Source organism: Gavialis gangeticus, unplaced genomic scaffold, assembly GCF_001723915.1.
Source record: "Gavialis gangeticus isolate Ggan-Ray unplaced genomic scaffold, GavGan_comp1, whole genome shotgun sequence".
Lineage (NCBI taxonomy): Eukaryota > Metazoa > Chordata > Crocodylia > Gavialidae > Gavialis > Gavialis gangeticus.
The window spans coordinates 13,514,555-13,529,647 of record NW_017729001.1 but is presented as its reverse complement, the minus strand read 5'-3'; the positions used below and the strand labels follow the sequence as shown (position 1 = coordinate 13,529,647).

The 15,093-nt window shown below is 50.2% G+C and overlaps 1 protein-coding gene across 1 annotated transcript in view; it reads left to right on the top strand.

Moving 5' to 3' along the window:
• Positions 1-1,607: 1,607 nt before the first annotated feature.
• Positions 1,608-15,093, top strand: part of GGT5 (gamma-glutamyltransferase 5) — a 32,496-nt gene continuing 19,010 nt past the window's right edge. The window contains exon 1 of the mRNA XM_019506873.1: positions 1,608-1,953. Coding sequence (XP_019362418.1) covers positions 1,793-1,953 — 161 coding nt within the window. The 5' untranslated portion in view covers positions 1,608-1,792. The remainder of the gene's footprint in view (positions 1,954-15,093) is intronic.

Genomic DNA, 15,093 nt, shown 5'->3' with positions numbered 1-15,093 from the left:
GCTCCTTAGCTTGCTTCCTGTCTGTGTCCATTAGCCCCTGGGCTATCCCTGAGACTGGCAGCAACTAAGGCAAGGGGCTGGAGTTGGGGATGGTAAGAGTTCCCCTCAGCTCCCTCAGGCTGCCTGGGCTGTGGCAGGGGGAAGCCCATGTACTCTGCAGCTGGTTTGCTGTTACACATGGACACGAGGGGCTCTGTGACAAACGAGGCTGGTCAGTCCTTGAGGAGGCATCATCACTCCTGTCCATCCCACCACTGCTGTAGCTGACCACGCTGGTCCATGGCCAGAACTCTACAGTCCCATTTTTTTTTCTTTTGTTGACCCTTTTTATCCCTTGCACTGCTTGGTCAATAGAAACTCTTTTTCTAGCAGCCAGCTATACCCTCCCTCCCTACTCGACCATGCTTCCTCACTATGCCCCCTGTCTTTCCTCTCCAGCTTCTGGGCACCCAAAAACATGTGTCAAAGCACACCCTCCCTCCTGGGCACCCCCAAGTCAGGCAAAGTTGCTGTAGACTTTAGTCAGTGGCAGGCTACTGAACTTTACTGAACTCTTGTTTAGGAGAGAAAGAAAAGCAGAGAAGTGAAAATGCCCTCAGCCGCAGGTCTCCCAGCCCCTGGAACGACCACATGTGGGTGCCAGCACCCCCGCTCCCCCCACTGTCCCTCTGCAAAGTGTGCTGGGCTGGGATCTCGCTCCCACGCCCCTGGGGACAGAGCCATAGCACCTCAAAGGTGGCTGTTCCACCTCAATGGTAGGGAGCTGTACATGTGGACACTTCTGCCCTGTGACAGCTGTGACCTGGTTCTCAATCAGCGCCACTCTGGAATGAGCCTGACTGGCTGGAGTTGAGCAGTTGGGTGTATATACTAGGTGTGGGAGGAGGGTGTGGGAACCGTACCTTTAAGAGGCTCTCACATGGGTAGCAAGGACCAGTTGAATACAGGCTTCAGCTTAAAAGAAGTTGCTGATAAGTTGGACTTTTGACACCAACTGAGGCAGGTCTTGTCAGACTCCTTGTCCCTGAGGGATTACTGGACAGTGCAGATGGGAGCCCAGGGCTTAGAGCTACCAGCGCTGTTAAATCTCTGAAGTGTGTCCACCTTGGCGTTTTACCAGCAGCTGCCTTTCTGCTGGGAGCTTCTTCAGGTGGTTTCCCAATTCGTCTTAAGTCTGTGTATGGACTTGCATAGCCATGGCGATAAAAGGGAAATTCTGTGGACTGAGCAGGGTAATTTGCCAGGCTGGAGTGGAAAACATGCCTGTGAGAGAGATCAAGCTGCACTTTACTGTACACTGATTTCAGTGGCAGCAGTCAAGCCCCTAGGCCACTGTTGGCAGGATCAGTGCCTACGTAGACTTAGGATGGGGGCTGCCTCTGGAGACAGTGAGCAAGAACAGAAGTGTGTAGAGCCCTGGACACTAAAGGCTTTTCCTTCAATATGTTCCAGCAACAAATAGGTTAATTGCCCACTCTCAAAGAAAATGAAAATGTTTTCAAAGAAATGCAGTAAGTGCTGGTGGTTCCCCCTCCATGTTTTGCTTTGAGGGGATGGGAGGAAGGAAGTGTGTAGGGGGAAGGGGAGAGAATGAGAGCCACTAACTTAAAACGGACTCAGGGTAAATCACTAATCTGTATCTGGCCAGCGCTCAGGCAGACGGCCCCTAGAGCTAAGAACTCCCTGCTGGAGGAGCCGCCCTCGGGTGAGGAAGAAGAGTCCTAAACCAGCCTCTCTTCTAAGGGAGAGGAGTGAAATCCACCTCCCTGCTACCCTGGGAGCTGGGAGAACCATGTCCAAAGGGAAGGTCTGCCTGGTGCTGCTGCTGCTTCTAGGGGCCCTGGTTGCTGTGGTGGTTCTTGCTGTCTTTCTCACTCGACCCTCCTGCACCCCTGGGCTCTACCTGGATGCTGCAGTAGCAGCCGACACCCAGACCTGCTCCAACATCGGCAGGTATGTGAACGGACTTTTCTGCTTTGGGAAGAGTCCTCTCTGAGGGGTCCAGAGGATCGGCCAGCCAGATAGCACTGGGGCTTTTGCCCTGTCTCCCCAGTCCTGGATCTAATGAGTTGTTTGTTTGGAGGCAAAAAAGTTAAGCTTGTACATACCTGCTATTTTTTTTTTAATTCTTCTTTTGCATCTTTAATGTTGCCTGCTTTTTAAGCCAGCTACTGCCAGAAGATACAGATGTTTATGTGGTTGGAACTGGGAGGCGAAGTAGGAGAAATAGGCAGTGCCTTTAATTAACTCCTTCTTGTACAGTATTCAGGAATCTTTGTCAGCAACATTTTTTACCTCAGCTGTGCATTTTCTCAGTGGCGTGAAAACAGAGTGGGGCAGGAGAGAAGAGTGGGCAGTATTTCCTAGGGTGGCTGCATAGCAGTGATTCTCAGCAGCTGCTTGAGCAATCGGTGTTAACTGGGACCACAGCAGCATGTAGGGACACGTGGAGTTAACATGTCATGCTATTCATGTAATTCAGTTCCCTGCTTAGTCACAGACATCCTGTGCCTGAGCACTCAGTCAGCACTGCCTGAGCCCCTGTGCCTCAGTGCCTCCCTTATACACCAAGAATGGCCCCAGGCCTCCCAAAGCCAATAAGGTTAAAATCCATTTGATCCTGTGAGGTGCCTGGTAAAGCTGACACAAGGGGAGGTCTCTAGCTCATCCTTCCCATAGTGTACTTCCACACACAGCCTGTCTCTGTCCAGACAGTTCAGATTGGATAAGGAAACCCTTGTCTGTTCAGAACCTGTTGGAGCAGGGTCTCCCCAGGGCTACTGTTGGAGTGCCCTAGTGATACAGGATCCAGGGACAGCAAATGTAATGTCTGAGCTTATTGAAGGGAAGATACGGCGTTTCTAATGTTTCCCATGTACTGCATTTTGTACACACCCAGCTCCTGCTGACATCCCCTGTGGAATCTGCTCTGGATGACAGAAGGGGTTGCCCTGGTTTTTCTGTGACTTGCCCCCAAACTCTCAGTCCTCTAATCCCTCCGTTGGCAGCTGCACCTCTTTCCTGTGTCCTAGAGTCCCAAGTCATTCTTACTGTTCCCGGTATCTACACAGTTGCTGAATCCTATTGCTGCTGCTGCTGCTGCTTCTGCTCTGTCTTGGGAGCCTGCCCTTTCCTTCCTGCACCTGCTATGATAATGCTGTGAGGTGCAGTGTTTCTCACCTTAGTCACCATCTCCTGTCTCCCAAGCTGCTGGAGTCTCCTTCTCCACTCACTTTAAAGGTGCCAGTCCCGTCCCCCTCTTCTCCCACCCTCCAGCTCCTCACATTCATAGTCTCTCAGGTTGTGCACTGCCTCCTCCTGTGCATGGTGACTGTGAGACCTTTTTTTCACGCTGCTTTTACATCCAGAAAAGGCTTCTACAAATCTTTGCATGACAACCAACTACAAACTGCGAGACATGCAGAAGTACACCCCAGGTAAGTACTAGGGCAGTGTGAAATTTCACCAGCCATTTCGTTTCAACACTGTTTCGACTCATTTTGAGGTTGAAACAGCAAAATCAAAATGAAAGGAAACGCCCCGATGTAGTGCCAGGGATGGGGAGTCAGCCTAGCTGGGCTGACTCCCTGTCCCCAGCCAGTGTAGTGAAACATCAAAACAGCCTTACTGTTATGACAAAGCAAAACGGAACACCTATTTTGAATCGAAATGAAATTTGATACAAAAAGTTGTTCCATCCAGACCTCGAAACTGAAGGCAAAACATCCCTAGTTGCATTTCACACAGCCCTAGTTAGTACCTTTGGGCATCAGAATGGGGGGGCATGAAAGGCACCATTCGGAGGGCTCAAGTGCCTCTATGCTAATGCTAAGAGCATGGGAAACAAGCAGGAAGAACTCACACTTCTGTGTGTAGATAGTAAGTTCGATTTAGTGGGGCTAACGAAAACCTGGTGGGGCCCTACCAATGACTGGGCAGTTCACATTGAGGGCTACAGGTTGTACAGAAGGGTCAGAGTAGGCAGGAAAGGGCATGGGGTTGATCTCTATGTAAAGGAGCATTATACATCTACCCTCATCAAAATGGGATCAGAAGAGGAGAAAGTTGAGGCATTGTGGGTTAAGATACATGGAAGTCAAGGGGAAAGGGACTTGGTGGTGGGGGTCTGCTATAGACCACCACACCCAGAGGAAAAGGTAGACTTGGCATTCTTGAGGCAGCTTTCAGAGGCTGTACCGTCTAGGGAGGTGGTTGTCATGGAAGACCTAAACTACCCTGACATCTGCTGGGAGGAGCAGTCTGCCAAATCCAACCGTTCACGTAGGTTCTTAACCTGCATGCAGGACCTTCACCTAACGCAGGAAGTATATGGTCCCACTAAGGGAAATGCCTTACTGGACTTGGTATTGGCTACGGGGGTGGACCTGGTAGGGGAACTGCAGATTTGTGGTCACCTTGGGGACAGTGACCACCAATCAGTCAAATTCACCATACGGCATAGGGTGGGTAAGATAACTAGTAGGGTCGAAGTGCTTGACTTTAGGAAGGCTAACTGCAGTGTGCTTAGGAGCCTAGTCAATGATGCACTGCAAGAGAAGAGTATTGGCAAGATGGGAGTCCAGGAAGGGTGGTTGTTCCTAAAGGAAGCGATTCTTTGGGCACAGAGGGAAACTATCCCAGTACAAGGGAAAAGGGGGAAAGTAGCCAAAAACCTTCCTTGGCTAAGCAGGGGAATCCAGGGGAGCCTAAGGGCAAAAAAGAAGGCATATAGGCAGTGGAAACGGGGAAGCTACCAAGGAGTATACCTACTTGGCCGGCATTTGCAGGGAGGCAATTAGAAAGGCCAAAGCAATGACAGAGCTGAGGCTAGCAACAAAAATTAAAGACAACAAAAAGTCTTTTTTTAAGTATGTAGGGAGTAAAAGGAAGGTGCAGGGCAGCATAGGACCCCTACTGAACAAGGAGGAGCAATTAGTGACAGAGAGGGGGGACAAGGCTGAGCTATTCAATGAGTTGTTTGCCTTGGTGTTCCTGAACAGGGCTCAAGATAAGTCTCCTACTGGGTTCTTAGATGGGCATCAGAGGGACACCAGCCTACCAACTATTGACACTGACTTGGTGCAGAGTCACTTGGATGGACTGGATGTGTTCAAGTCAGCAGGCCCAGATGAGCTGCATCCAAGGGTACCGAATGAATTGGCCGATGTCATAGCAGAACCACTGGCACGGCTGTTTGAGCACTCGTGGCCCTTGGGTCAGGTCCTGGAGGACTGGAAAAGGGCCTATTTTCAAGAAGGGGAGGAAGGAGGAGCTGAGTAATTATAGGCCAGTCAGTCTCACCTCCATCCTTGGAAAGGTCTTTGAACAGATTATGAAGGATCATATTTGTGGGAGTCCAGCAGGAAAATAACGCAGCAGGGAAACCAGCACAGATTTGTAGCAGGTAGATCATGCCTGACCAATCTGGTTTTATTTTATGACAGGGTCACAAAATGCTTAGACTCAGGAGTAGAGGTGGATGTCATTTTCTTGGATTTTAGCAAGGCCTTCAATACGGTATCTCATCCCATTCTCATAAATAAATTAAGAGGCTGTGACAGATGTTTACGTGGTCCGGTGGGTGGCAAATTGGCTTAGCGGTCGCACCCAGAGAGTGGTAGTAGACGGGTCAGTATCAGCCTGGAAGGAGGTGGGTAGTGGGGTCCCACAAGGTTCAGTCCTTGGGCCTGTACTCTTCAATATCTTTATCGGTGACTTGGATGTGGGTGTGAAGTGTACTGTATCCAAGTTTGCAGATGATACTAAATAGTGGGGTGAAGTGCACACTTCAGAAGGTAGAGAACGATTGCAGAGAGACCTGGACAGGTTAGAAAAGTGGGCAGTACACAATAGGATGCAGTACATCAAGGACAAGTGCAGAGTGCTGCACCTAGGGCACAAAAATATCCAGCACATCTACTGGCTGGGAAGTGACCCTCTCAGCAGCACAGAAGCAGAAAGGGATCTCAGAGTCCTAGTGGACTCCCAAGATTAACATGAGTCACCAGTGTGGTGAAATTATCAACAAAGCTAACCACACTTTATCATGCATCAGCAGATGCACAACAAATAGATCCAGGGAGGTGATACTTCCCCTCTGTGCAGTATTGGTCAGACTGTAGTTGGAGTACTGCGTTCAGTTTTGGGCACCGTACTTCAAGAAGGGTGTTGATAGACTCAAGAGGGTCCAGAGGAGGCCACTCATATGGTTAGGGGCTTACAGAACAAGCCCTATGAGGAGAGACTGAAGGACCTGGACCTCTTGAGCCTCTGCTTTACCTTTTGTTTTCCTAATTTCTACCTATTTCCATTCTCACTGACATCCTGCCACACTTTAGTGTCTCTCATTCCTTGGAGTCTCAGAACAGCAGAGACTCCCTATGCCTGAAAATGGTAATTGCACCCAAAAGCATGCTAAGAACTTTTTTCCAACTACTCAGTCTAATAAAAGTTATTACATCTACTCAAAGAGCCCTGCCTAATAAGACTGATTTAATTCTGGCATTTCCTAGCTATTGGATGTGTTCACTTCACAGTCTTAACTACTGTGTGGAATGCACCTTCCAAACGTTTATTTTTTTAAAGGTAAAGCACAGTGTGTTCTCTTGGTTACCCAGCAGAGCCAAGATTCAGGACTCTCCCTCATTTTTATTTGGGCTCTATTGCTTTGCCTTCTGGTTTTCAAGCATTTAGGGTGCACTCAAATTTGGGTTTTCAACTAGTTCTCTGCAGCAGAGAGCCAGCCTCTTTAATGAATCCTGAGATCTCCTGCACCCAAAATGCCAGCAGCTAGGGCTTTCAGATGGGGACACCCAAAACTCACAGGACCCCCAATATAGCTACAAGAGCAAGAGTAGTGTTATGGACTTTCTGTCTCATCCAGTGCCATAGCAACAAAGTTGGGCGCCCAGGGTAAAGCCCACAGCAGCAGCCCTCCCTTGCCCCATGCACAAATCTAGGGGGCACCCCCCCACATGCTTACCCAGGAACATAGGTGGAGGGAGAAAATCTTATTTGGGGGGGTTGAGTAAAACTTTAACTTAAAAGATATTTCTACACAGATACTGCCCAGCAGGTAACTGTGTAGGGAAGGGGTGGGGGGAAGGGTCATGTAGGGGCAGATTGAGGCCCCTGTGGTAAGGGAGGGAGTGGGGAATGGGCTAGTGTGAACGGGGCCCTGGGGCGGGTCATGGGAGGGTTGGAGCCTGGGCAGCTCATCCAGGGGCGCTGGGGTCTTCTGCTGCTGTACATACCCTCGGGGAAGACATGGAGGGCATGTGCCCCCTGGATCCGTGCATGGGGCAGAGGCGGGCTGCTGCTGCAGGCTGGGTCTCTGCGCCGTGCTGCCTCTGCCCCAGCAGTCGCACAATGCTGTGCTGTGGCTGCGCCAAGGCTCCCTGCCTGCCCAGCGATGGGAAGCACATGGTGTCATGTGGCTGCTGGGCCAGAGGCAGTGGGGCACAGAAGCCCAGCCTGCAATGGCAGCCCACCTATGCCCCACACACAGATCTGGGGTGCACATGCTCCCCATGCCTGCCCCGGGGGTGTGCACAGTGGAGGGAGCCCCCTTTGTTTCTGGATGTGCCACCCAGGCTCTGACCCTCCTACAACCCACCCCAGGGCCCTGTTCACCCCAGCCCCTTCTCCTGCCCCACTCACTCCCTCACCTTGGGGGCCTTGATCTGCCCCCCACCACGATCCTTCCCTTCCCCACTGCCTTCTCCCCTACACACTTACCTGCTGAGCACTGCTCCACACATGGCAGGGCTGGGCTTAGTTCCTGGCCACTTGTCTGTGTCTGTGCATGCTCCTCCCCAGCTGCTGCAGCAGCCCGGAGCCCACATCCAGGCTGCTCTGCAGTGCTGTGCGCTGCCACCACTGCCCCGTGTTTGGCGGGGTTAGGCCCTGTAAGCCCCGGCCTTCTGCCACCTATGCCCGGGAGTGCACACAGCAGCAGGAGCTGCCCTTCCCCTGTCCTCGTGCCCCTGCAAAGGAGTCACTTACAGCTCCGTTCCGCACCCACCCTAGCTGGGCAGCACCTGTCAGCGCCCTTTCACTTTGGCACCTGGGGCAGTTGCCCCACTTGCCCCACCCTTGCTACGGCACTGGTCCTATCCCTTCTACACTTCTTCCTATCCCCAGCTGACCCCCTCCACAGCTCTGCTTCTTTCTTCCTTGTGTTCAGCTCTTGCTCCTACTCTTCCTTACTCCCTGCTGCTGCCTTTGACTTTTGCTCAGTTTCCAAAGAGCATTCTCTATCCTCACCTCATCCTCCCATGCCTTTGTTCTATCCCTCCACTGCCTTCTGTTCCTGCCATTAACTTCCTTCCCTACCAACTCCCCATTTCCTTATCTGGCTATCCAACATCCTGACAGATAAAAGGAAACATGATAAAGTCAATGGTGCTTGGCAGTGGTGTGGGAGCAGAGCCCGATGTGTGAACAGCAAGCCTTCCCACAGTGGCTACAGGTCCACTCGTCAGATGGAAGTTGAAGCACACTCTGCTTCCTGGTTCACCTGCAGGCCTCAGCCTGGGCTCTCTGATGGCTTTCCATGGTGACTACACCTGCTTTGACCTGGCTTCTCCAGACTGAGCAGTTGTGGGCAAGGTTCTTTCAGTTGTTTCCTTAACACTTTGCATTTGCCAGACCACTTTCTCTCCATGTTGTCTGTGTGTCAATAGAGGGAGCATTGAGACATAGTCTCTAGGTTCTAGGCCAGAGGTGTCAAACTTATGGGTAGGCTGCAGAGCCCTGCCATCTGGCCCCCAGTGCTGCCTTGGGGTCTGATCTGTGGTGCAGGACTGGTCTGCAGGTGGGACTGGCCCCATAGACTCCCACCCCTTTCTTTCCACCAGCATACCTGATCCAGCAACTATGCCAGCTCATCTGGGATCCATGGTGTATGTGGCACAGACCCCGGAGTGGCTGGAATGGTCAATGCAGTGCAGTCTGGCTGGAGCGGCAACCATACTGCACGTGGTGCCCTACCCAGCAGTTCTGCTCCGGTACTGTACCACACGTGGTGCCTGTTCCATCCAGTCCAGTACCCACACTGCATGCAGTGCCTGCAGACACCATGTGTAGCGTGGATCCTGGACTAGCTGGAACAGCCATCAGATTAGGTGTGCTATGGGGATGGGAGGAGTGGAGGGGAGAGGGTCTGTAGGCCCTATGACCAGCCCCAAGCCATTCATCCAGCCCACAGGGTCAGGTGAGTTTGACACCCCTGCTCTAGGCTCTGCCTAGAGGCACAATGGATGTGAGCAAGGAAAGCCAGGCAAACTTCACCCTTCCTTTGCACTGGCTGCCTGCAACTCACTCCCCTCCTAACATCCTTTCCCTGCTGCAATGCTCCAGGGCACCAGGGGAAGTGTAAGGGCAAGACCCCCAGAAGCATGAAGTAGGAGGCATGGCTCCCTGCTGCCAGCCTGGGACACTGGGCTGTCACTAGCTTGCCCTGAGCTCCCAGTTGCTTGGAGCTGCCCCTGGAGCAGCTGCTCTGGAGCTCAGGACTGACCCCCATGCCCCCTACCTGGAGCTACCTGGAGCTCCCCCTGGCTGCTGCAGGGGGGGCAGAGCAGGGCAGGAGCAGCCCTGGAGTAAACTGCTCCTGTTGGGCTCAGTTTGTGCCAAACCCAGATGCATATGCAGAAAATTCAATCACATTAATTGCACATGTAAATACACCTAGTGACTCCCAGCAGCCAAGAGAAGCAGTTGCAGGGAAAGTCTGCTTAGCATTTGCAGTCTGGAAGGGGCATGCTGAGCTGGTCTGAGAATGGTGCATGCCCAGTGTGATGGGCATGGAGAAGCTCTGAGGGGCTGGAACTTGCTTGATGCAAATTAACTCTTGTAGCCAGAGCTTATTTGTCAAGCTCCTAAGTCTCTACAGAGCAGATGTCAACTGAAAATGATTGGTTGGTTCTTTTCATGTCTTGGCTTAGTTGGGGTGAATTTTCATAAGGTGAAAGATGCATTTTCAGCATCCCTTTCTCCAGACTGCAGAAGGGTTGGAGCCTTCCAACAAAATGATTGGAAGATCTGTGTGTGATGCACTGTTTGATTTTACAACCACATATTCCCTAATCTAATTCTTGGAAATAGCTGGACTGCTTCGACTGAAAGCTTCCCATTCCCTTCCCTCCTTTCTGCCCCCTCCCCTCCTGCAAAAAAAAAAATCCATAGTGCAATGGAAATTTTTAGCCACGCCCCTTCTTTTCTCTAAGTGATTTGTTTGCCAAAGTTATGCCATGCCAGTAACAGACAAAAAACCAGAAAAAGTTGTGTTTACTGCAATAACAATCACTTTCAGGCCTAAGAGAGGACAGCGCAGAATGCCTTGACCCTACACACTTGATCACTTCCAGTAGAATCTACCATCTCTTGGGACCCGCTTGCTGTGTCCAGGCTACCATCGCCAGCTCCTTACCATCTCACTCAGAGCTCCCTTGTGGCCACTGTAGTTTGAATCCTCTCCAATCCCGTGACCTCTGCATTTCTGTTTGTGGAAGGATCAATGTGATGCAAGATGTTAAAATCTAAAATCCCTAAAGTAAAATCAACTCTCCTCACCCCTGACCTGGATCTTTTCCAGATTTTGAAGTGTTTCTGATTTCAATTCTAAAGCCAAAACTTTTTTAAATAAAGCATCTGCCTGGATGACAAGGAGCAGTCATCAGTGGCAACCAATAATGAGAGTCTTATGACATTACATACAGCTGCAACTCAAGACTTTCTAAAGTGTCTGATAAATGGTATGTAAGACGCATTGTATACAGGCTCTAGCCAATGCTTATTAAATTCAATAGAAAAACTGTTGGTTTCAAAGATGGTTGGACCAGATTCCAAGCAACAGAGAAACAGCTGTTCCCTTTGAAACAAAGCTGTCTTAGGCATCATTGTTCTTCTCCCTAATGAGTGGTTCCATCCCAGCTGATGACCCTTCCATTTCCCAGGGACATTTGTGAGCCTGGGGCCACTATGATGTCAATACAACCTTCCAGATTCTTTAGAGAACAAAGCTGTCAGCATGTGGGAAGTACCCTGCCCCTGCTAACATCACTCACAAGTTCTGTGCTAGATTTGTTGAGTGGTTGGTTGCTTTTTTTCCAGCCCAGTGGCTAGGAGAGACACCTCTGTCATTTGTCAGAGGAAAGGGTTTTAGTGCTGACTGATGTTTATCCCTCTGTGTGTACTATTAATGATGATGGAAGTTGGAGACTGGTCAGGACTACTGCCTAATGGGTTCCCTCTTTGCCAGTCCAAGGTACTGACTGACCCAGGTGTGAGAGCACACACAATGAATTGAGCAACGAACATGGACCTGACTGCCCCTAAGCGTTTATTTTGTGAGGCTGTAGTAGTTTGAAAGCCAACGCCCTGAATTCTGTGGCTGAGTCCCTCTCCAGCAGTAGGTTGCCTTTCTTGTATCCCAGAAAGAGCACAGATGCAGGAGTAGGCACATGTGAACAACTGTCTTTGGCAGTCTGCACTACCACTCCTGAGATGCCCTGCCACTCCTGGAGCACTCCTTAGCTCCCCTGCCATTTTAGTACTTTACAACCTTTTTGTGAGCATTAGAAAAGACCTTTCCTTTCAGGCAGGCACATAAGCTTGTATTCCTATTTGCTGCCGTCTGCCTTTTGCTCAGGCTGTCTGCACTGAGCTGTGGCCAGAAACCAACCCTCTGCAGTCACCACTGTAAGAGGGTGTTTTGCCTGCCTGTGTTTCCAAACTGAGGAAGGGGATGGTAGACAGCAGGCTGCCAAGGGATTTTTGGGAAGGCCCACCATAGAAGGATTGCTCTCTGTAAGAGAAAGGCAGGGCCAATGGGGATTCAGTGCCACCAGGAGTCCCAATGTGACCTTCCCTCCCAGCAGCCAAAGTCTTCCTACCTTCTTGGCACATTCCAAAGAAAGGCTGAAAACTGGCCATAATGGAAGCAAGGCCACCTGGGGCTTTGCTCTTTGCCTTGGAGGTTTAATCTTGTGAATGTGGGAGGCCAGAAGGCCCAGCCAGTCCAGCAGCTCTTGCTTTCATATCCAGCCCCATTCTGAAGCAGAGAATACTCCTCAAAAGCCTCTTGCAATTTTTGAAGATGGAGCCTAAATCAAGAAGAGGTCTCATCTCTGTTTTCATTTTCAAGAAGAAAAATTTTCTCTCATCTTTGGATTTCCAGAGGTCACAGAACAGCCTCAGGAATTCTCCATCTGGTCCCAGGATGAAAGCCCTCCCTTGCTGTAGCTAATGTCTGAACTGGGGAGATGAGACACTGAGGGTGGGAAAATGTAGAGACTCACATGCTTCTGTCCTAGCTGAGCTGATGTTGAAAAATGCTGAGACAGTGCAGTCAACCAGACATGAAAAATACTGCTTGGAACAAACAGCCAGGAGGGATTTAGGCTTTAGGAAGAGCCTGGATTTTGTTCCTATCTTGTTCTTTCTCTTGAATCTGTGAGAAATTCCCCTGGATGCCTCTGCAAAAGCTCTTCTGACTGGAAGTGATTAGGCTGCCCCAGATTAAATGTTTACATGGAGTGGAGCCAAGGCCACATTTTCTCTTCTGGGGCAGAGCTAGGCTTTGAGCAATGTCTTTGTTAACTGACCTCCCCAGCGTGTCTGAGCTGCTGCTGCCTTTGCCGCTGGTGGCCAGTGCTCACTGTCTGGTGCTGCTCTGCGTTCGCGGCGGTGCCTCTCCTGCTTCCCTGCGGACTGCGGTTGAGAGAATATTGGGCAGAGAGAAGTGTGAGGTGGGCAGGACCCCAGAGCCCTATGGGCAAAGCCAGGCTGGTCATTTTGTAGTCGCATTGATCCACCCTGGCTAGGGGAAAAGTTTCCTTAAAGAGCTGGCTTGCTTGCTGGCCTTCAACATTGCACTTTCCCAAGATAGCACTCCAAGATATGGGTAGCAGCTGAGGTATAAAATGAAGTCCATGTTCTCTTGTAGTGTGATTGTGTCCAACACAGCACACATGAGGGTACGATGTCTGTGCTGGGGTGGGAGGCCTGAGGAAAACCCAAGTGCTATGAGAAATGGTGTTGGTGACAGAAGAGATGGCATCCTGATCTCCCTCTCTCGGGCCAGTGCCTCTCTGTGGTGTTGGTGGAGAAGGCACCTTCTGGAAATGCTTCTTTGGGCATTTGTTCACATGTATGCTTTTAAAAGTGCCCAGCACTATGTCGCATGCATTTGTATCAATGGTGAAATGTGTGTCAGCGCTGAGAAAATGGTGGCGGTGTACTTTTGAACTAAAACACACACCGCCATTTTCTGTGCAGACGCGTATTTCAGCATTTACACAGCACCAGGTGCGTCAGCTTGCATGCTCTGCAGACTCGAATCACTGAGTCTGCTCCAATGCACTGGATTTCCGGTACATCAGAGTAGACAACGGTACGTGTATACATGTCCTTTGAGGAGAGCAGACATTGCTGCTGTGTGATGGACGGATGCTCTGTTGACCCTTCCCCTCACCCTGTGGTTCCATTTAACAGGGGTTTCAGTCAGTAAGAGCGTGTGAAGCACTGTGGGATCGGCCTGACAGTTCTGTGTCCCCTGGTGCCGAGTTACTAGTGTGCCACCCAGTTAATCAATGTTTCTAAAATTACATACATTTTTAACCAAACCAGCTTATTTGGACATGAAGAGATGCCTCCTCTCCCCCGCCCTTGTAGGCTGCTAAAAGGAATCACCACAAACTTAGTCCTGTCATCACACTGATTTGTCCATGGTAACATCTAGGAGCCCAGTTAAAGAGCAGGATGCTAACCAGGGTAATAGCAAGGAGAAGCTCACATTCAGCACGGCAGATGCAATGCAACAGGCCAGGGTTTGGGGGACTGGAAGGATGAAGAAGCTTCTGTTACGATATGAAACCCATGTACTACCTGTTTAACACCCACCAGGCAAGATTTTATCTTCCCTTGGAGGGGATTTCTCTTCCCCTCCTTCCCACTTTAATATGCAATCATTATTTTCATTTTGGGCTGAGAAGCCTTTATTGACCTTAGTGAGAATCAAAGGCTTATTTCAAAAGATTAGTATGTCTACATGGTATTATTCTGGGGCTACTCCTACTTGGAGGAGGGGGAATAAGTGCAAGACCACATTACACAAGATCACATGTCCAGCTGTTTGTGGATGCAGCATTGCTCAAAGCTTGAAAGTTTTGCAATAATCAGAAGATGTTTAATGAGACCAGCAGTGTGCATTAAGCAAGTATATGGCAACTCAAAAGTTTTAAGCAGGTGATGGAAGCTGTGGGAGCAGGCCACCTGGGGATGTCTATATTTGATGTATATGCTCCTGCCTCCCCTGGAACATGCTAAGCGTGTGTATTTTAAAATAGAGGGTGTTGGCTCTGCATTCCCAGCATGTGCCTGTGTGTGCCTGGATCAGGTGAAGAGATGTCCATAAAGGGACAATTGTGTGCTTTGGGGGATTAAGCAATTGCTAGTCTCCTGCAGAGGATAAGCAATTAGTGTTGCACTGAACCTGTCCTTAATCCTTCCTTGGGCTGTGCTATTTCAGGCACAAGGTATTTAAAAGCGCAGGAAGATGCAAATGATTTATCCTTGCAGCTCTCATGGAGAAGATAATGGCAAGGCATTGGAGGGAACCAGGGAACATGTCTGCTATGGTTTGTAAGCACAGCAATAAATCTGAAATATGGCCATGAACTCAAGTGCTGGAATCTGTGGCTGGTTTTAGGGAAGTGTCAGCAATTCCTGACAGTAAATGACTATTTTAAAATCTAAAATGTATTATGTCCAGGGACATAATAAAAAAATCACAAATTCTCTGATAAAACCCCCCAAATCTGTTATTAAAATTAAAAGTCCCCTGCAGCCCCCACTAGCCCTGCTGGTGCCCTCACTCACCCCCAAAGCCATCCCAACCCTGCTGGTGCCCCTCATTGGCCTCACAACAGCCCCTCGCCCTACCTGTGCCTCTTGCCCCCACCCACAGCCCCTGCCCCCAGGGGCCTGCTGGAGGAGGCCCACAGCTGTCAGGGCCATGGGGCCAGGGATGCAAGTCTGCAGCGCCTTGTCCCTAATAGCAGGCAGCTCCAGCAAAAACAGCATGGAGCC